This window comes from Tachyglossus aculeatus, chromosome 1 (genome assembly GCF_015852505.1).
Source record: "Tachyglossus aculeatus isolate mTacAcu1 chromosome 1, mTacAcu1.pri, whole genome shotgun sequence".
Lineage (NCBI taxonomy): Eukaryota > Metazoa > Chordata > Mammalia > Monotremata > Tachyglossidae > Tachyglossus > Tachyglossus aculeatus.
In genome coordinates, this window is record NC_052066.1 from 157,759,292 (window position 1) to 157,781,095 (window position 21,804).

At 45.4% G+C, this 21,804-nt stretch overlaps 1 protein-coding gene across 1 annotated transcript in view; it reads right to left on the bottom strand.

The window, feature by feature from the left end:
• Nucleotides 1–20,509, bottom strand: part of DGLUCY (D-glutamate cyclase) — a 37,172-nt gene extending 16,663 nt beyond the window's left edge. Inside the window, exons 1-10 of the mRNA XM_038750781.1 lie at nucleotides 20,470–20,509; nucleotides 18,319–18,430; nucleotides 15,918–16,071; nucleotides 13,354–13,552; nucleotides 9,172–9,322; nucleotides 6,269–6,391; nucleotides 4,836–5,033; nucleotides 3,365–3,625; nucleotides 2,087–2,186; nucleotides 1,145–1,293 (exon numbers count right to left, since the gene is read on the bottom strand). Coding sequence (XP_038606709.1) covers nucleotides 1,145–1,293; nucleotides 2,087–2,186; nucleotides 3,365–3,625; nucleotides 4,836–5,033; nucleotides 6,269–6,391; nucleotides 9,172–9,322; nucleotides 13,354–13,552; nucleotides 15,918–16,071; nucleotides 18,319–18,430; nucleotides 20,470–20,505 — 1,483 coding nt within the window. The 5' untranslated portion in view covers nucleotides 20,506–20,509. The remainder of the gene's footprint in view (nucleotides 1–1,144; nucleotides 1,294–2,086; nucleotides 2,187–3,364; nucleotides 3,626–4,835; nucleotides 5,034–6,268; nucleotides 6,392–9,171; nucleotides 9,323–13,353; nucleotides 13,553–15,917; nucleotides 16,072–18,318; nucleotides 18,431–20,469) is intronic.
• Between the last annotated feature and the right edge of the window lie 1,295 nt (nucleotides 20,510–21,804).

Genomic DNA, 21,804 nt, shown 5'->3' on the forward strand with positions numbered 1-21,804 from the left:
GTAGATTACTCATCAAGGAGCAAAACCCACAGTAATCCAGCAGTTGGTTTAAAACAAGCACTGAAGTCTCCCCTATGTAGACACTGGAAGAGCTGGAAAAAGTCAGGAAGTAACTTCTCCCTTCTTTGCTAGCCATTTGATTGGATGGGCCCAGGGCAGCACCATCTGGGAAGCCTACAGCTAGCCAGGGCAAAAGGTCACTTATTGGCTCCCTTCCAGGTGCCCCCCTTGGCATTCAGTGTTCCCCAGTGCTGAGGGCTCCTGCACTCATATAGTACAGGATTTGTATTTCAGTCCCCCTACACAACTCCACTTTCTGCCCTTAAACTGTTCCCCACTAAAAAAAGCTGGAGCCTGAAGGACCGTGTTCAAACGGCCTTATTCCTGGGTCAGCACTGAAGTTAATGGGTGCATTGACACACTCACAATGTAAGGGTTCCTCTCCTCCTACTCCTCACGGCTCACTCTAATTTCTGATGGCTGCTAGCTTGCTCCCCAGATAAATGTCCAGCTACTCCTAGAGCTGGTGTAAAATTTCTGGGACTCTACCAGAGCACTTGGGGTTTCTTAGACGATTGATTGATTAGACAATACGATTGATTGATTAGACAAGTTTATGGTTGTCTAATGCTGTATTAGATGACATTATCCTGGAAGAGACAGACTGTGTCTTGCTCTTTCTTTGAAACAACCCCAACTTTTAGTACTCTACTCCCCTCACTATGACTGCTCGACAGATGTTGTTGACTTACTGATCATTACCAATTATTTTGCGTAACCAAAATAGACTTTTCTTCCTTCTCTGGAAATGCAGGTCCCCTTCAAAACAGCTTTAGAAGCAAGAGCAAATGTACTATGACACCCTGCAAGTGGTAATACTTTTTCTGGGAAACACGAAGCACTGCACCATCATTGCCCAGTCCATTCAGAGTAGTCGAATCCAAATGGCAGCCATTCTGAGAGTGCTGATTAGCTTATAAAGCACTTGGAATTTTTCAGACACTGATGCTTTAAGACTATCAAATGATGAATCCAATTCTCCTAGCACCTAAGACATTTCCTCAAAGTCAGATAGACACTGAGGCTTGTACATTACTCATTTAGTCTTTGCTATAAAGTTCAACTTTTTAAGCCCAGGTCTCACCTGATGTTGTGATTCCAGGAATCTCTTGTGCAGCAAGAAAGAGATCATCGATAGGATCGACCAGATGCTTAATATTTATCTTCCTTGCGTTGTAATAGTTGCCATCGGCAGCCCTTCCTGAACGTTCTATTGCCACCAAATGATCGAATCTGCAGGACGACAGCTACAATCAACTTACATGTCATTCAGAATACATGAAGCAGATATATCTCCAGACCAACATGCATCCACCCACAAAAACTGTAAGATAAATGATGAAGGTAACATTGCTAATAGCTATAAAATGATATTCATAAATTACCATGCTAAATGTTCTACACTTTTTTTAACACCCCTGGATTGTTTTTGCACCTTCAAAAATGTGGCCTAGTGGAAAGAGCCCAGGCGTGGGAATCAGGGGACCTGGCTTCTACTCCCAGCTCCATAACTTGCCTGTTGCATGACTGAGGGTAAGTTACAACTTCCCTGTACCTCAATTTCCTCATCTATGAAACCTTTTCCCTCCTGCTTAGACCGTGAGCCCCATAGAGGGCAAGGACTGTATCTGACCTAATAATCCACCCCAGTGTTTAGTACAGTGCTTGGTAGATAGTGAGTATTTAATACCAGCATTAAGTGAAAAAAAATTCAGAGCAAGGAATCTTTCTGCTTGGGAAGGGGTACACATTGGGCATGACTCATGCCAGGTGAAAGAAGTTAAAAACTCCTGACTATGAGGAGGGGGTATTAGTTTTCCAGTCCTGAGGGGATCTTCAACACCCTGAAAGACAGCAGTCACTAACAGGTCCCCTTCTGATCTCCCCAAGTTATGGTCTGGGTTCTTACTGAGCACTGCCCCTACCTTCTCAGTGCTAAGAGCTGGTCACCTATGCTTTACTTACAGCCCTTGGGTTCTGTGTCACCTGCCATGTGTTGCACCCTATTTCTGGGGCTCAGACCTACCTGGGAGAACCACAATCCCCATCTTTGCATAGAAACATCCGGGCTGACTCTGCATCCCCACCCTTGTAACTCATCAGTGGAACTGGAGTCTTCAGTACACCTAAAAAAAAGACCCCACAAAGTCCAGGTCATTCCAGAAAGGGTGACAGCTGCTCACCCGGAGAGGATTTTAGGCTAGAACAGAGGAACACAATGCTGAGGGCATCTATTTTACCTTCTAAGCCTAGTAGGAAGTAAGGAAGAAAAAGAAGAGGTGGGTAGGGCCAGAAGATGGGGAGAAAGGGATGCCAGATGCCAGTGGTGCATTATCTAAGGAGCTGATCTTTCAACACTGCCCTAAAAGATGTGATTGTGGTTACGCTCTAGGCTGTAAGCTTGTTGTGGGCATGGAATGTGCTGTACTTTCCCAAGCATTTAGAATATTGGACACAACACACAGTACGTTCTCATTCTCAGGCTTTCCAGAACCTGGAGATAGGAAGGGTGCCATCAGAGGGGGAGAGGAGACAGACAGCATGAAAGGCTGTGTTTCTGCTCCACTGCCCCTGCTCAAGGCTGTCGGCCTTGCACCTTCTTCCTCCACCAGATGCATACCCAGCCCTTTCCAATACTACAAACTTTTGACTAGCTCCTCCAGGCATGAAAGGATCTTTTGTTGGCTCAGAAGGTACAAACCAAAGATGTTCATCCCACGTGCAGCCCAAGGAATAATAATAATAATTAATAATTGAGGCGTTTGTTAAGTGCTTGCTATGTGCCAGGCACTGTACTAAGCACTGGGGTACATAAAAGGTAACTGGGTTGAACACAGTCCCTGTTCCACACAGGGCTCACAGTCTTAATCCCCATTTTACAGATGAGGTCACTGAGGCACGGAGAAGTGAAGTGACTTGCCAAAGGTCACACAGCAGACAAGTGGTGGAGCCGGGATTAGAACCCAGGTCCTGCTGACTCCCAGGCCTGTGCTCTATTCGCTAGGCCATGCTACTTCTCACAAGGAAGAGTGGAAACATTCATTTTAAGCAGCCATCTTCCCCAAGTCTGACTCTGCACCCACAAAAGTTTCAGAGGCCTAGGAGACATTGCTAGTGACCTATAGGCCAGTCCCCCCAAGATGGCACAAGTGGAAAGAATCTGTGGGTTTTGAGAGGACTTCTTTCCAGCCATGAGTGTGAAACCAAAAGCTGGAAGGGGAGGAAGGGCACTGAAGCGAGGACTGAATTGCCATAGCCAGAGAAGGGAGAGGCAGCAGCTCTGCCCAGTGTTGCCCCAACTGACCTTGCTGAACAGCATCTTCAATGATCTTCCTGTGCAGGTCCAGGGCCCTCTGGTCAACAACCAGCGCCACCTCCTTCTCCAAAGCCTGCAGGATAGCAGCCATCGCGATGGCTCCTGGAGGGCCATCTGTCTCTTCCGGGGGGTCATGTTTGAAATGCGTCGGGAATCCAGTAGTGATCAGCACCGAGCGGGCATGCGACATTGACAGCGAGGTCTTCAGTAACTCATCCCTGCAGCATAGATGTTTCATCCCACGGTTTCCTAAAATTCAGTGGGATTCATTAATGTCTTTGTTAAAAGGGGAGAAAAGCAAACCATGCAATGTTTTTCCAAAGTATCCCATATAATAAATATTCTATGCTATAACCATTAATGTAATCTTTAAAGTCATCTTGTTGGAAGGAATAACCCTGTGTGAGCCTACGAGGAGCATGCAAAAATGATGAAGGTGGCAAGGAGCCGGGACTGATTCCTGCACAACAGCAGGTAGACCATGAGCCAGGAAGTAGGAATGTGGGCATTCCTTTCCAAACCATCCTGAAAATGGCACTGTAGGGCAAGGGCATGGAAATGGAGCATTCTGCTGTCAGAAATCAATCTTGAGGGCCATCTTTGACGGATAGGAGGCTCCCAATAGCCCTGGGCAGTCCAGAGAGGTCACGATCATGTGAGGGATGACCGTGGACAAAGCCAGGGGGGATGTGGACCCAATCCCTAATCCAGCAGTAGAAGTTGTCATCATCCTCTAAGATCCTGTGGCCCTCAGACAGCCAGAGGAGTCTGCCTGAGTGCTGGAACCGGCAGCCCTGGCCACATCTCTTCCCTCTGTGCTCATTTAGGCTTGGTCTGCTCCTGGGGCTGGCTTGACTAATAATAATAATAATTATGGTATTTGTTTAGCGCTTTTTATGGGCCAAGCACTGTTCTAAGTGCTGGGGTAGATACAGGGTAATCAGGTTGTCCCATGTGGGGCTCACACTTTTAATCCCCATTTTATAGATGAGGTAACTGAGGCACAGAGAAATTAAGTGACTTGCCCAAGGCCACACAGCAGACAAGCGAGAAGCAGCATGGCTCAGTAGAAAGAGCACGGGCTTTGGAGTCAGGTCAGGGGTTCAAGTCCCGGCTCTGTCAACTGTCAGCTGTGTGACTTTGGGCAAGTCACTTAACGTCTCTGTGCCTCAGTGCCTCATCTGTAAAATGGGGATTAAGACTATGAGCCCCCCGTGGGGCAACCTGATCACCTTGTAACCTCCCCAGCGCTTAGAACGGTGTTTTGCACATAGTAAGCGCTTAATAAATGCCATCATTAAGTGGCAGAGGCAGGATTAGAATCCATGTCCTCTGATCCCCCACGATCTTTCCACTAAGCCACGCTAGAGACCTGGTGAGGTCCTAGAGTTCTGCTTGGCCCCAGAGTAAGGTGTGTGCACAGTAGGGAAGGGCGTGTCAATTGGGGTTTTTTCCTTACCAGGATCTATGGCGATAATGCTCTCCAGTTTCCTAATCTTCCATACGGCTGATGCTGAAGCGATGCTGTAGTGCAAGGCGTTCTGAGAAATGCAGTGGACCTCTGGAATTTCCCTGGGAGGACTCACTGAAACCTCTTTATCCTTCAGGTCAGTCACAAACATACAGCCCGGAGAATGAGTAAAAGCCAGTGGAGACACTGAAACAGGAAGCAATCAGCATTTTTTTAATGGCATTTATTAAGCGCTTACTACGTGCAAAACACTGTTGTAAGCGCTGGGGAGGTTACAAGGTGATCAGGTTGTCTCATGTGGGGCTCACAGTCTTCATCCCCATTTTACAGATGAGGTAACTGAGGCCCAGAGAAGTGAAGTGACTTGCCCAAAGTCACACAGCTGACAATTGGTGGAGTCAGAATTGGAACCCATGACCTCTGACTCCAAAGCCCGGGCTCTTTCCACTGAGCCACGCTGCTTCTCTATGCAGCCATTTCAATTGGCTGTTCTATCTGCAAGAACCAGTTACAGCAAATGGAGCCAGTTTTCTAATGGCAGCTCTCCTCCTCATCTCTGCCCCACACTGACTCTCTTCCACATCACTGAGGAGACTCCATCCCATCCTGCCCTCCACCACCCTGGCTGGTAAGAGAACAGCACCTGTAGCACGAGGCCTCAACAAAACCTTGGGAAGACTGCTGGCTTTTATAGCAGTCGCTGTAGCTATGGGTATGGGGGTGCCTTAGGACTCTGAGCCATTGGGGAGCCTGAAATTATTCTCCCCAGCCACAGCACCCAACTGACTTTTCTTTGTATTTTTGCATATCTGTCCTGGTCTTTGATGTTGTTTTATTGTTTCATCACTCTTGATGTCTGTCTCCAGCTCCACCTCCCCAATTTATATTATCAGATTGAGAGCCCCATGAGGGCCAAAGACTTTGTCTAATTCTCCTCTGTGCATTCTTTCCCAGTGCCTAGTTCAGTGCTCTGCACACAGTGTGCGCTTATTAAACGCTATTATTACTTCGCACACTTGAACAGGGGCACACTTGTCCTGTACTCACTGCCCCACTTCAGTCAGCCTGCAAGTATCTACTAATCACCTGCAGGGTTCTTGGTCCTACCCTGGGCCCTTGGACCAACTGCAAGCCCAGGTGATCCTGGGATCACTTCTGTAATCAAACATGGCCAAAAGTAAGTGACATTTAAGTATAGACTCTAAAGTTGCATGGGAAGGAAACAAATTGGGTGGGAGATGCTCAGTGCTTTGGCAAGCATTGCTTGATGGCTGCAGGGAAGGCAGCTACTCCACTGGGCTACTGTCCTTTTCACAGTACAAGCCCTGCCCTGCCCTGGACTCTATGCCTCGACTCATTCTCTAGGATGGTTTTGCATCTCAAACTATGAGGAAAATGGGAAATCGAAAGACCATACATACTGCAGCTGCTGACGGCTTCCAGGCCTGTCACCCCGCAAGCCCAGAACACTGGAACGTCCTCTGGCTGGGACACGACCAGGTCCCCGTAGTCAGGATGGGAAAGATCACGGATCCCTAACATGGCTACAAACAGCAGAGACAGTTAACACAATCATTAGACAGAAAAGGGCAGGTATAAAAGAAACTCAGCACTATTTGCGGGGAAGCACGGGACCATTCTAGCTCCTTCCCCCACAGCACCTAATTGGTCTTAGAATGTAGCTGCTGTCCTAAGCAGGGAATGGAGTCCTCGGCTCTGGTGCCATTGAAACACAGTGGAAAGAAAGCTGCTCGCCAGGAAGTGTGTTACAATGTATTTGTGTGAGTCAAATGAGACAACTGGGTCTCCTTTTATAGGTTAGAACATTGCCCAGGTTCACAGATCAATTGTGGCACTTGGACAGTCTCCTTGCCACACTTCCTCCAAGCAATGCTTTTTTTTTTACTTTTTTGTCTGATATGAAAGGGAGAGGGAGCTTATGATCTAATTTTCCCTCATGATTACTTAGTGCGTAAACTATATAAAAAAAATCCACTTATTTGCTTAGAGGCTGATATAACTCTCCACTCATGTAAGGGGAAAATCTGTTATCTGAGATGTTGATATGCAGCAGATGTCACAGTGGTGACAGATGTGGCAATTCTGGGCCTGTGTGGTTTTCTACATGCAGACGTCACTTAGCATTTGTGGATTTTTTTGTTTGTGGCACTGCCTCTTTGCCATTGACTGGACCCATGCTCATGGCTGCCTCCATGAACCTCGGCCCCGCCCACGACCCCTACTGTCTGCTGTGAGCCCCCCCTCATCAGTGGTGGGCTAGCTCTCTCCCTCCTCCCCCGGAGAGTCCAGGCAGCTGGGAATTGGTGGATAAGCTTTTGCCCCTGGTTTCATACGATATTTGCAGTTCCACCTCATTTCTGGGTGTTTCTCTAACCAACACCCTGCAAATACAGAAGAACCCAAGGATCTGGGTTCTAACTCTAGCTCCACCACTTGTCTGCTGGGGAGCTACAAGGTTATCAGGTTGTCCCACGTGGGGCTCACAATCTTCATCCCCGTTTTACAGATGAGGTAACTGAGGCACAGAGAGGTTAAGTGACTTGCCCAAAGTCACACAGCTGACAAGTGGAGGAGCCAGGATTAGAACCCATGACCTCTGGCTCCCAAGCCCATGCTCGTTCCATTAAGCCACCTACTCAGCTTTACATGAGGGGAAAAAGCTCTTTCTGGAAAAAAAAAAAAAAGAAAACCCTACTCCCTCAAGCTGCTGCTCTTGGAAACGGTTGAATCTTAGATCATTGTGACAAATCTTATCATTGTTCGGCTTTGTTTATCTATTTATTTACGTTTGCCCCATGGAATAGGAACAGAATTAGTCTGACAGGGGTGGGTGTTTGGGGAGAGGCACATCAGAGTATAAACAGGCAGACTGAAATTTCAATGCTTTTTTCTCACTCTGAGTAGTGAAATCTGTCTCCCTTCCCACCCCCCACCCCGTCTGCGAGATTGTTGTTGGCAGGGATTGTCTCTATTTCTGTACTGTACTTTCCAAATGCTTAGTACAGTGCTCTGCACACAGTAAGTGCTCAATAAATATGATTGAATGAAACTTGGGCAAGAGCTGAGGTAAATACAAGCAAATCGGGGTGGACACAGTCCCTGTCTCATATGGGGCTCACAGTCTTAAACCCCATTTTACAAATGAGGGAACTGAGGCATAGAGAAGTGAAGTGACTTGCCCAAGGTCACACAGCAGACAAGTTGCAGAGCTGGGATTAGAACCCTGGCACTTCAGACTCCCAGGCCTGTGCTCTATCCACCAGGCCATGGATATCTCTGCTGGGATGTCCCACTAACATCTCAAACTTAATATGTACAAAATAGAACTCCTCCTCTTCCCACCCAAACCCTCTCTTACCCATCGCTATTCAAGACACTATCTTCTTCCCTGTCTTGGCATTATTGGCATCATTCTTGACTCACCTCTCTCATTCAATCCATATATTCCGTTTGATATCCAATCTTGATATTTCTATCTTTATAACATCTCTAGAATCCACCTGTTCCTCTCCATCCAAACTGCTACCACACTGGCTCCAAGCACTATCATAGTCTGTTTTGAGTACTGCATCAGCCTTCCCATTGATCTTCCTGTCTCCAGTCTCCCCCAACTCTAGTCCATACTTCATGCTACTGCCCAGATCGCTTTTCTAAAAAAAAGTCTGCCTACGTCTTTGCCACTCCTCAAAAACCTCCAATGGTTGTCCATCCAGTTTTGCATCAAACAGAAACTCCTACCCATGACTTTTAACTGGTCAGTCCTCCCCCTGACCCCCTTCACCTCACTAATCTCCACAATTCAGCCATCACACTTCACTCCTCTAAAACCAAACTACTCATTGTACCTCGAGGTTGTCTCTCTCGCCACAGACCCCTCACCCACCTCCTCCCTCGGGCCTGGAACTCCCTCCCCCTTCATATCTGACAGTCCACCCCTCTCCCTGTCACTTCAAAGCCATCCTAAAACCACATCGCTTCCGAGAGGTTTTCCCTCACCTCCCTACTCTATTTACCCTTCCTTCTGCATTGCCTATACACTTGGGGCTGTACCTCTTAAGCGCTCTGATACTCATTCCACCCCCAGCCTCCCATCACTTATGTACATAGACTTATACTCTGCTACTTTCCCTATCTGTAATTTATTTGAATATCCATCTCCCCCTCTAGACTGCAATAAGCTTCTTGATGGCAAGGATCAATCATGTCTACCAACTTCATTGCATTGTACCCTCCCAAGTGCTCAGTACAGCGCTCTGTACAGAGTAAGTGCTCAATAAATACCACTGATTGATTGATTACTGACCAGGGTTCCCAATGTGAATAGGCTCTCCATGGGAGTCTCTCATCAGAAACGTGGCCTGCACAACTGCCTCCAATTTTTCCTTTGGAATAGGTCTCATCGTCACCACCAGAGGACAGCAAAAGCTGGCAACAGCGGAGCATGGCACAGTTGTCTGCAAGAACACATACAGAGAAACATGCACTCACATACATGTATAATTGCACTGTGGATGGGGGCAGCAGGGGAGAGGAAGTTGGGGTTGGAGGTTTTGCTTTTTTAAATGGCATTTGTTCAGCGCTTACTGTGTCCCAGTCACTGTTCTAAGGGCTGGGGTAGATACAAGCTAGTCAGGTTGGACACAGTCCCTGCCCCACATGGGGTTCACAGTCTTAACCCCCATATTACACATGCGATAACTGAGGAACAGGGAAGTGAAGCGACATGTCCAGGGTCACGAGCAGACAAGTGGCGGAGTCGGGATTAGAAACCATGACCATCTCAGGCCCACGCTCTGTCCATTAGGCCACACTGCAGCAGAAGCACCTATACTTCTGTGGCCGAGCAGTATGTGCAGAAAAATTCCCTCTGACCTGAGTGGGCCCTCAAGCTCCCTGCACAACTGTGTCCCCTTCATCTGAGAGGGACTGATGGTTCCATGCAGCAGTGCTGAGGCTCTACCCTGACATTTATTCATTCATTCAATCATACTTATTGAGCACTTACTGTGTGCACTGCACTATATACTTGGTAAAGTATACCACAACAATAAACAGTGACATTCCTTGTCCACAATGAGCTTGAAGTCTAAAAGGGGACATAGACATCAATACAAATAAATAAAAATACAGATATAGACATAAGTGCTGTAGGGCTTGGGGGAGGGGAAGCAAAGGGAGCAAGTCAGGGTGACACAGAAGGGAGTGGGAGATGAGGAAAAGTGGGGCATAGTCTGGGAAGGCCTCTTGGAGGAGATGTCTTGGAGGCATTGAAGGAGGGGACAGTCATTGTCTGTCAGATTTGAGGAAGGAGGGCGTTCCTGGCCAGAAGCAGGACATAGGCTTGGGGTCGGAAGTGAGACAAGCAAGACTGGGGCATAGTGAGAAGGCTAGCACTAGAGGAGTGAAGTGTGTGGGCTGAGTTGTAGAAGGAAAGAAGTGAGGTGAGGTAGGAGGGGGCAAGGTGAATGAGTGCTTTAAAGCCAAAGGTGAGGAGTTTTTGTTTGATGTGAAGGTGGATGAGCAACCACTGGAGTTTTTAGAAGAGCAGGGTGACAGGTCTTTAACCTTTTTGTAGAAAAATGATCTGGGCAGCAGAGTGAAGTATGGACTGGAGTGGGGAGAGACAGAAGGCTAGGAGGTCAGCAAGAAGGCTGATGTAGTAATCCAGGCAGGATAGGATGAGTGATTTTATTAATATGGTACCAGTTTGGATGGAGAGCAAAGGGCAGATTTTAGCGATATTGTGAAGGTGGGACCGATAGGATTTAGCGATGGACTGAATATGTGGGTTGAATGACAGAGAGTACATTGGTACATGCCAGGGTGGCAAACTTCACCCAGATCCAGCACAAACCAAGTCTTGACAATTTACTATTTTGGAGGACAGAGGAAAATACTGACATAAAATTAACAGAGGGATGAACTAGATGTGAAGGGAACTTGAGGGAAGAACTGGCTTTAATCTGCACATGAAATGAAGGTAACCCACTCCCCCTAACTCACCTGCAGAAAGCAAAGTGCTTCTGCTCACTGGTTGTTAACCAATTCTCCCCCTCTAGACTGTAAGCTTCTTGTGGGTATGTAATGTATCTGCTAACGGTGCTGTACTGTCATCTCCTAAGTGCTTAATACAGTGTTCACTCATTGCTTGATTGAACAGAGCAGCAGCATGGTTTAGTGGAAAGAACATGGGGTTGGGAGCCAAAGGATGTGGATTCTAGTCCCAGCTCCGCCACTTGTCTGCTGTGTGACCTTGGGCAAGCCACTTAACTTCTCTGTGCCTTAGTTATCTCATTTGTAAAACAGGGATTAAGACTGTGAGCCCCACATGGGATGATTTGATTACCTTGTATCTAAACCAGTGCTTAGAACAGTGCTTGGTACATAGTAAGCGCTTAACAAATACCATGATTATCATTATTATTTTCAGCACCATTTTAAGGGCCCTGGATCTAGGAGACACTAAATTAATCTTTCTAAAGTTTTCCTGTCTTATCTATAAAAGTACAAGTAAGACCTCAGCCTTTACCATCCATCCAGTATCCATCCAGTTACTCCTTCTAGAAAGTGACCTGGATCTTTTAGAGGCTGCCCTGATTGTAACTAAGGATTGTTGTCAGGAGCAGTGAGATGTCTCCCAGGATAGCAACAATGTTATCTTGGATTGTTTAGTTTTAACTGAGCCCTCATTATTTCTGCATCTGCCTTCCCCCGACAAGGACAATGCTTAATCTAATAATCTTTTACAGCGATAACCCAGTTAGTGACTGGTGTTGGTTTCACTAAAATAGAATTTTGGTGAAACAGGGCTAAATGAAGTATAGTATCCCATAAGAAATACTGTGAAGTGCATTAATGCATTCCCAAAGATCCAAATATTGACCAAAATACTATATGTTGTGATAAAAATCACAAATTGTTACAAGATTAAATATCAATGTAAATTTGTATCAATCAGAACACTTTAAACTATGAAACTGATTTTTCTGTGTGTGCAAAGATAAATGCTTAATTTCCAAAGTGTTAGCCTTAGAAGCAGTGTGGCTTAGGGGAAAGAGCACGGGCTTGGGAGTCAGAAGTTATGGGTTCTAATTCTGACTCCACCACTTGTCAGCTGTGTGATCTTGGGCAAGTCACTTAACTTCTCTGGGCCTCAATTCCCTCATTGAAGACTGTGAGACCGATGTGGGACCATCTGATTATCTTGTATCTACCCCAGCGCTTAGAACAGTGCTTGGCACTTAGTAAGCGCTTAACAAATACCAACATTATTATTATTATTACTACTCAACAAAAGGACAACTTGTGCTCACGCACTAGAGAGCTGCTATTTACCATGCTAATAGCGCTATTGCTAAAGAGAGCTAAAAGGGGAGTTTTATACCTGGAATCCTATACCTTAGTGCTTATCACAAGGTCTAGCATTAAAAATGTTTAATAAACACTATTTCCAAGATGTTTTATTTAAAAGCTCTGCATCCTATTCGAAAGTTTTGTTGTTGTGAACTTTCTTGTTCAGGTCAATCAATCGTACTTATTGAGTTGTTACTCTGTGCAGGGCACTATACTACGCCTTTCGGAGAGTACAATATAACAGAGTTGGTAGACACCTTCCCTGCCCACAATGAGCTTACAGTCTACAGGGGTCCTTGCCTGGCACATAGTAACTGTCTTAACCAATAACATAATTATTATTATTGTCATCGTTAGTGGATGCTGATTTGGAAATAGCAGAATTGGTCTGGAAGTGGGGGTCTCAAAATGTCATTTGGTGCAATGCTCTGCCTCCAAGTAAATAAATGCTCAAGCAAGATGGACAGTCTGCCTATGCCATTTTTTTTTATTTCCAGGGATGAAGATTTTATGATCTTCCTTGGCAGCTTGTTCTAATGTTTAATTACAAAGCAATGGCTCTAAATGAATACAGCAGAGATGCCAGCGGGTGAGCCCAAGATAGGAGCATTTTTATCAAAGGCTCTTGAGAGTGTGCTGGGGGATTTCTTTATTTGTGTAATCAGATGGAAATAACTGCTCTGAGTCATTTCTCAGGAGAAAACTGTTTACCTCTCCTTGTCTTCTGAATATCCAGAAAATGAAATTGTCTTACTCGAAGGTAAATCCCCGGGGACTCTGGATATTTACAATTCTAAAAACTTGGTAATTTAAAAGTTACCCAAATGTTACCAACGGTGGCAATCATTCCAGAGTGCATTCGACCCACCTTGCAGCCCTCCCTTCCTGGCAGAGATGAAATGCAGCAGACAACAGCCTGGCAATTTTACTACCATTAAACCCTTGGTTCTTCATGCCGCCATGCTTTCGCTGGGCTGAATCTTTTTTACAGAATCACTGAAAGGAGCAGAAAATGTCTAAACTAACCCTGTCCTCAATTCTGTATTCAAAATTAAATGGGAAAGGAAGGTAAATGCTGGCGGGTGGGGGGAGAGAGGGGGTCTATCCATCCACCTAAATGTTCTTTTCCTACCTTGTACATGCTCACGTTGCACTGCTGTTCCACATTTCTAATGGGTATCCCAGCCTCCTGGATGGCCTTTTCGAATGAGAAGCTACAGCCCAAATAGAAGGTCACCATGTCTTTGAGCTGCTCGGCATATTCCTCCAGGCTCGCCAGATGGCCAGTACAGACTCCAAACTCATATTTCCTGTACTGCGGGCAGTCAGTTCTGGTAGAATAATGACAGTGGTATCTATCAAGAGGTTCCTATGTGGAAAATTCTGACGTTTTCTGATGACACAGTCCCTATCTCACACTGGGTTCACAATCCATTTTAATGTCTGTCTCCCCTTGTAGACTGTAAGTTCCTTGTGGACAGGGAACACATCTACCCACTATGTTGTATGTCTACCCACCATGGCAAGGAGAGGTGACTAGTTTTCTGTACAGTTTTCTTAGTTGAATGCTTTGCACACAATAAGCACTCAATAAGCACCATTGGTTGTCCCCATTTTACAAACGAGGAAACCAAGGCCCAGAGAGGTTAAGCAACTTGAGCCAGGACAGGCGGCAGACCGGTGGCAGGTTTGAGCCAGATCTCCTGACCTTCAGTCCTGTGCTTTTTCCACTAGGCTGTGCTGCCTCTGTTAATTATATCTAGTTTCTCTGCTTGTGGTTTGGTTATTTTTCTACACTTGCTCTCCGTAACTGGGCTGTCCCCAGTGACCACTCCACCCTTGGCCCTCCATCCCGACCTGCCTTGTTCCAACCCGTCAGATAGGAGAGGAAGCAGTAAAGCGTAGATGGCTGGGAAGGCCACAGCTGTGGTTACTGTAGCTGAGGCTGTGACCGTTGGACTCTGAACAAAGCAAAGCCCTAAACTCTCCTCTTCTAGCCCTCATTGCTTCTTGCCTTTTTAGCTTTATTTTTATATTCATCTCTGTCCCTATCTTTCACCTTGTTTTCATTTTCTGACTCTTTCCTTAAGCATTGGTCCCCAGTCTCATTTCCCCTTTTATTCTTAAAACTGTTATTACTGCTACTAGATACTGGTAGATGGAGGATGTGGTAGTCAAAGGAAGAAGAGAGGAAAGGAGGGAGGGAAAAGGGTGAAAGCCCCAATGCCTATGGGAAGGGAAGGGTGGGCAAAAAGGAGGCCCCCCTCAAGAAAGAGAAGCAGCGGAGTCAGTGTCATTGGGAGGGAGTCAAATCTTGGAGATGGCCAGGATTGAGTGGCCAGGAACATGTCAAGGGTGGTGGGAAGTTTGCTCATAATGTTTGCAGACCACAGTGGAGTTTAAGGAGGGAGGAGGGGGAACTGAGGAGAACAGTCTGTGGGGAAGCCTGGAACACAGGTAAGTCAGTCAGTCAATTGTATTTCTTGAGCGCTTACTGTGTTTAAAGCACTTGGGCGAGTACAATATAACAATAAAACTGGCACATTCCCTGTCTAAAACAAGCTTTCAGTCTAAATGGGGGGACAGGCATTAACATAAATAAATAAAATTACAGATATGTACATAAGTGCTGCAGGGTCGGGATGGGGGATGATTTAAGGGAGCAATCAATCAATCAATCAATCGTATTTATTGAGCGCTTACTATGTGCAGAGCACTGTACTAAGCGCTTGGGAAGTACAAATTGGCATCACATAGAGACAGTCCCTACCCAACAGTGGGCTCACAGTCTAAAAGGGGGAGACAGAGAACAGAACCAAACATACCAACAAAATAAAATAAGTAGGATAGAAATGTACAAGTAAAATAAATAGAGTAATAAATATGTAAGTTTGTAAATATGTAATAAATATGTAAGTAATAAATAAATAAATAAATATGTAAATAAATAAATAAATAAATATGTAATAAATATGTAAGTAATATGAGCAAGTCAAAGCAATGCAGAAAGGAGTGGGAGATGAGGGAAAGGGGGGCTTTGTCAGGGAAGGACTCTTGGAGGAGATGTGCCTTCAATAAGGATTTGAAGGTGGGGAGAGTAATTGTCTGTTGGATATGACACCTGTCTACATGTTTTGTTGTCTGTCTCCCCATTCTAGACTGTGAACCCGTTGTTGGGTAGGGAACATCTCTATATGTTGTTGATTTGTACTTCTCAAGTGCTTAGTACAGTGGTCTGCACATAGTAAATGCTTAATAAATACGATTGAATTAATAAATATGAAGAGGGAGGGTGCTCCAGGCAAGAGACAGAAGGTGGGTGAGAGGTCAGCAGTGAGATAAACGAGATGCCAGAGGGTTTTGAGAGGGCAAGTGGGGCTTAGTGGGGTGGTGGGAAGGCAAGGATTCAGAGGTGGAGGTGTGACAGTTTGTGTTAGTACCTATAGAGACTTGTAACTCCTGGGATAGAGCACATGCACTTGGTGATATCTGTCCACCCAAGCCCCCAAAATGGAAGTGTGACAGTCTTCAGCACCTGAGTGTGTTGGCAACAGCTCTAAAAGTACCATATCTCCCCAGGCAGAACCACTTTGGAGAAACCAGAATCCCTATGACCTTTGAATGGACCCGCTTAATCTTAATCATGGACTCCAGGAAAGCCAACCACTCCCGTGAGCAAGCCCAAAGAAGACCTACCTGATGTCTGAATCAGCACTCAAGGCAGGGCACGTCCGTTCTCCTGGTTGGCTCCTATACAACAGGGGCAAAGGCCCTCTGTTTGCCCGACAGAATTTCTCAAAGTCGTCAGCAAGGGACTTGTGCAGAATCACCACGTTTGCCTGTTTATGCCCTGGGTTTTAAGGTGCAGAAAGAATGATTAGAAAACTCAGAGGGTTAGTGGAGGTAAGCACCTGACTTGTAGGGGCACTCTCTGTGCCCTTCTTACCAGCACTAAAGGGAACTGTCTTCCTGTCTTGAATGCAATGTGAGGGGAAAAAGAAGAATATTTCATTGCAACCCAAACTGCCCTAGTGACCTCTCCCCAAACTGGATCTGACCAATCCACTACTACAAAAGATAATTGGACCATTAGGCTTCCAAAGATGGAATAAGATCATAGAATAGGTCAAGTGAGGTGGTGGCATTGCCTTCCTTGGTATTCACTACACTTCCGTCCATCTATCTGGGATGGCTCCCACTGAAACCTAAGACTGTGGTTTTAGAAAAGCTACTTTAAAACTAAAATGCGTTTGAAATATGTTGGTTATATTTTCTGGAAATGTATCTAGAAGGGGAAAAGAGCATCAAAGCCTTTGATCTGTGGCTTCTCAATGTCGATAAGGAACTGAACAAAGGCCTCAAAGTGTTGCTATTAGACAGAGATTGGGGCCACAGGGTTGCAGTGTACCGTGAAATGTGGTTTCCACATTAACGGATAATGGATAAGCAGCATAACGTCCCAGAGCCAAGAAATGCAGGTACTTTCTCGTATTCTGTAAATGATTTTATTTTTTCCCATAAACATTGCAAGAGCCTTAGACCCATCCATTATCTGTGTTCCAGAGTCAGCCTACGTAAGTGCAAAAAGGAATCCGGGCAGAGAAGTAGCCGAAAAGACAAGCGACTCTCCACTCTGATTTGACTCCAGCGGGACACCGGTGAAGGACCCATCTAAAAGTAGAGGGGAGAGGAGCTACTGCCCTTCCCGGATATACTTTTTTCAGGGAGTTTTGGCAGCCAGGAGCCAGGATGCCTTTTTTATGCTATTTGTTAAGTGCCTACTACATGTTAAGCACTGTGCTAAGCACTGAGATAGCTACAAGTTAATCAAGTGGGATCCAGTGAGTGGCCCACATGGGGCTCACAGTCAAGTAGGTGGGAAAACAGGTATTAAATCCCCATTTTACTGTTAAGGAAACTGAAGCTCAGAGAAGTCAAGTGACTTGCCCAAGGTCACACAGTAGGCAAATGGAAAAGCTAGGATTAGAACCCAAGTCCTCTGGTTCCCAGCCCATGCTTTATCCACTAGGCCATGCTGCTTCTTTTTAGCCCTCAGTGCAGCCTGATAGCTATTTTAAAGTTATTAAGCGCTTACAAAGTGACTATCCCAGAGATGTTAAGTGACTTACCCAAGGTCACTAAGCAAGACAGTGTCAGAAACAGGACTAGAACCTAGGTCTCCTGACTCTTTCCACTGAGCCATGTTGCCTGCTGTGGGACAAGAAAACCCATTCTCACATGGAAGAGCTCAGAGCACCCAGGCACCTATCTGGTAAGGAATGGGCAGGGAAAGGAGGGTGGAATAGATCTGTTAAAGCTAGATCTTCCTAATACATAAACAACATCCTGGCAAGTACTAGCTCTCTCAGGACTCTTTAAGGCCTTTAGTGCACAATTTGCCTGGTGTCCCAGTGGCCTGAAATAACTGGAATTTAAATAAATGTCAAAAATCTGTCATTGGCATAGTAGATAGAACACGGGCCCGGGAGTCAGAAGGCATGGGTTCTAATCTCAGATCCACCACTTGTCTGCTGTGTGACCTTGGGCAAATCATTTCACTTCTCTGTGCCTCAATTACCTCATCTGCAAAATGGGGATTGAGAGAGTAAGCCCCACATGGTACAGAAAATGTGTCCAACCCAATTTGCTTGTATCCACTACAGTGCTTATAATCGTGTCTGGCACATAGTAGTGCTTAACAACTACTATTATTATTATTGACCAAAATTTACTCTTCACACATGAGAGATGATCCATATTAATTAGAGATGAATGAGAGAAAAAACTTTCAGCATAATCTGGCCCAGTTCTGGATGGGTCCTAGTTGTGGGCACAATGAGTAGGATTATTTTGACCTAATGAACTTTACCTAGCTGCTATGCACCAAGCAGAATTTAATGTGGCTGCATCTGGCTGCTTCATGTCATGTGGACTGCAATTCTCTTTCCTTATCTCAAGGTGTCAGTTTGCTCAATCTTAGGCTCAGTTCCCACCTTACTTTCTCCTTCATCTTCGCTAGTTCTATTCACTCATTAAGATTATGGGATTCTCTGTGGGATACAAAGAAGTCTTATGGTAATCAACAGTGTCAACCTACCTTCTGCCATACCGGAAGTATTTCTAATGTTGAACTTCTTCTGTCGAATCAAACCTCTGACAGCAGAAGGAAGTAAGGACCTTAGATGCCTTGTGAAAAGCATCTCCTCCTTCTGAAAAAAGACAGAGAACTGAGATAAACAATGTACACAGAGGTTAGAAACAATTGGTTCCTGAAGTATACCTGGGCAAAAGATTACCCATCCTTAACTTCACAATCAAGACCACAGGTTCTGAATGAAGTATTTTATCCTTTCTACTCCTAACTCTACCACTGTAGGAATTTTTTAAGCTTGCAGTCATCTTCTAACAAGATAAAGATGGTGGTTGGTTATCAGGAATTCCTGCTCTTACAAGGAAGAATTTTTTTAAAAAGTTGATGCCATTCCCTGTGACAAGATTCACCAGGAAGCACCACTGGCACCTGAGCAGGTCTAAGCCAAGCACCTGAGCAGGTCTAGGCCAGCAGGGCTAAGCTGAACCAAAGATAGTTGGTTCAAGGACACTTCAGGGAGTAGTGGACCAGAAAGAGACTCAGGTGGAAGGTCAGGGGGAGAGGCAAGGGAGAGTCAGAGGAGCTAGGCTTCCCTAGGAACTCTCCCAAGCTCTTAGTACAGTGCTTTGCACGTATGTGCTGAAAAAAATAACATTGGTGGTCTAGTGGAAAGATCATTGGGTCTGGGAGTCAGAGGACCTGGGTTCTAATTCCGACTCTGCTACTTGCCTGCAGTGTGAAATTGGGCAAATCACTTCATTTCTCTGTGACTTAGTTCCCTCATCTACAAAATGGGGATTTAAAACTGTGAGCCCAACTAGAACCTGATTATCTTGTATCTACCCCAATGCTAAGTACAACGCTTGGCACATAGTAAGAGCTAAAAAAATCACAATTATTATTATTATTGATTATTAATTGATTGACTGAGCTCCCGAGAGCCAGCTTTCGGGTCACTGCCCCTGCAGAGGCTGTCACTGTGGCCACCATGGCTCCACCCTGTCCTGCCACTCCCTCCATACACCATCACTGAGGGGACAGTTAGGCCCAGTTTCCTGGTCCTAGTCCTCTAGGTGGATCTATGAGTTCTCACCCAGAACTATAATTATTAGACACTATATGCCAAGCACTGCACTAACCACTGAGGAAGATACAAGGTAATCAGGTGAGACATAGTTCCAGTCCCACAGGGAGCTCAGATTATAAGTATATTAGCCCCAAAGACTCCACTTTGTCATCATCCAAGCCCTCTGAAAGCCTGGGGTGGAGGCAGTTTAGAATTAGGATTGTGACAGGCATTCTCCTAGAACAACAAGATTCATCTGTTCCAGGGCAGAGCTTCTAATCACAGCACGCTGGAAGAGCTTTGCCTAAAGAGAAGAATCAAATGTAGCTCAAGCCACCCAATAATATTCCCACTCATAATCTCCTAAAAGAAACATCAACAAGCGTTGGAAAACAGAAGCAGAGATTCTATATCCGACCTGATTATTAGGAATCTCCCCTAGCACTTTGTCCCAGTACTCGGCAGAGAGTAAGTACTTAATACAGAAACTAACAATGCCAAGCTAATGTATGGAGCCTTTGGTTCATGTCCAGGCTTTCCGGCAACTTCAGATCAAATCCCTTAAACTCCTAAATACATTTTTCTTCTCATTTCCTTCTTGGCCCTTGTTGAGAGCTGCCTGAGCCCAGTATTTCCCATTCCCCTATTTCTCTCGGCTGCCATGACGAACCACTCCTCTTTGAACTACTACTTCCTCTCCTCCATCTGGTCTTGCTGTTCGATATAAATCTTGCTTTGAACCTATCGCTGGATAAACTGATCACCCAAATGAATTCCATGCTGCATTTACTGATAGCCAATGGCTTTGGCTGCCTGTGACCATCCAACAGTCACGGGACTGTTTGACAGGGAGAGTGTCTCAGGGCAAACAGGGCAGAAACTGTTAATGTAAGTCAAATACGGATCCTGAAAGTCTTACAATTGCCACTGTGGGAAAGCTCCTAGATTCCCAGAGCAGCCTTTCTGCTTTCCCTGTTCCAACTGACCTAACTCTATCTCAGAAAAAGGCAGAAAATAAAAGGAAATTGAAAGGGGAAAATGGGGTTTCTGCAGTCTCAGGAGCAAGGCATGTCAGGGAAGGAGCAGGTTACCTCAGCCTCTGGGGCTGCCTCACAGTGCAAATCCATGGCTGCTAACACAGGTCCTAAAGAGGTGGGGTTGAGTCAAACGTATAGCCCTTGTCGGATCACCTTATAAAGGTTCCTGAGTTAATAGTCTACCTTTCCCTGGCTACAGGTTTCTATTCAGAGTTAAATCCAGTTAAAAAATGATTATATTTTCCTATTTCTTATTCTCAATCCTGTTAAAAGGTTACACATATATTGTCTGATATATTAACACTTGTTTACTGGAGTCAGTGTTCTAATCACAAGTCTACAGGGACCCTGGAGACTCAGGCAATATGCAAGATCTGTTCATGTGTTATTTACTTCATTCGTTCAATCATATTTATTGAGCACTTAATGTGTGCAGAGCAATGTACTATGCTCTTGGGAGAGTACAATACAATAATAAACAGACACATTCCCTGCCCAAAATGAGCTTTATATTTCTATGTAAGAAACAATGCTTGTAGCAAGTGCAACCAAGCTTCACTGGTATGTCAGAAGCACTGAAAGAACAATTTGGAACTAAATAGCGCTGGAGTTGGATTAGTCTCATTTGCCACACCTGCTTCTTTTCATCCCAGGTGGCCTCAGTTTCTCCATCTGGAAAAGGGATCCTCTCTGCTAAAGAATGGAGCATAGAACGGCTGGCTCCACAGCATCCCCAGGTTGTTGGCAGGGCTGGTTGAGGCCTTAGTCATTTAAGCAAAAACAGCAACCAAAAATCTCAGTAGCTGCATATTCCCTTGCATTTGATTGCTTCTGTTTTCTCCCTTAAGATACATGTGGGTTCAGGAATCTCTTCTTTTTCCCTATGTTGGCCTGGCCACTAAGAAAGCCTTTAGGAATCTGAGCAGTTCTGCAGTACTTGGACTAAGAAACAATCCTCTAACCTCTTGGACTAGGAAACAATCCTCTAACCTGTGCCTTCTGCTGAGGCCACAAGATAATAATTAGCGTGATTATGATACTTGTTAAATGCTTGCTATGTGCCAAGCACTGTTCTACAAGTCTTGGTTTATGCTGTTAAGTCGTCTCTGACCCATAGAGATGCTATGGACACATCTCTCCCAGAAGGCCCCACCTCCATCTGCAATTGTTCTGGTAGTGTATCCATAGAGTTTTTGCGGTAAAAATACGGAAGTGGTTTGCCACTGCCTTCTTCCACACAGTAAACTTGAGTCTCCACCCTCGACTCTCCCATGCCGCTGCTGCCCAGCAAAGGTGAGTTTGGCTTGTAGCAGACTGCCTTCCCCTCGCTAGCTGCTGCCCAAGTTGGAATGGAAAGTGTAGGCCCTGCTTGACTCTCCCTCCCGTAGT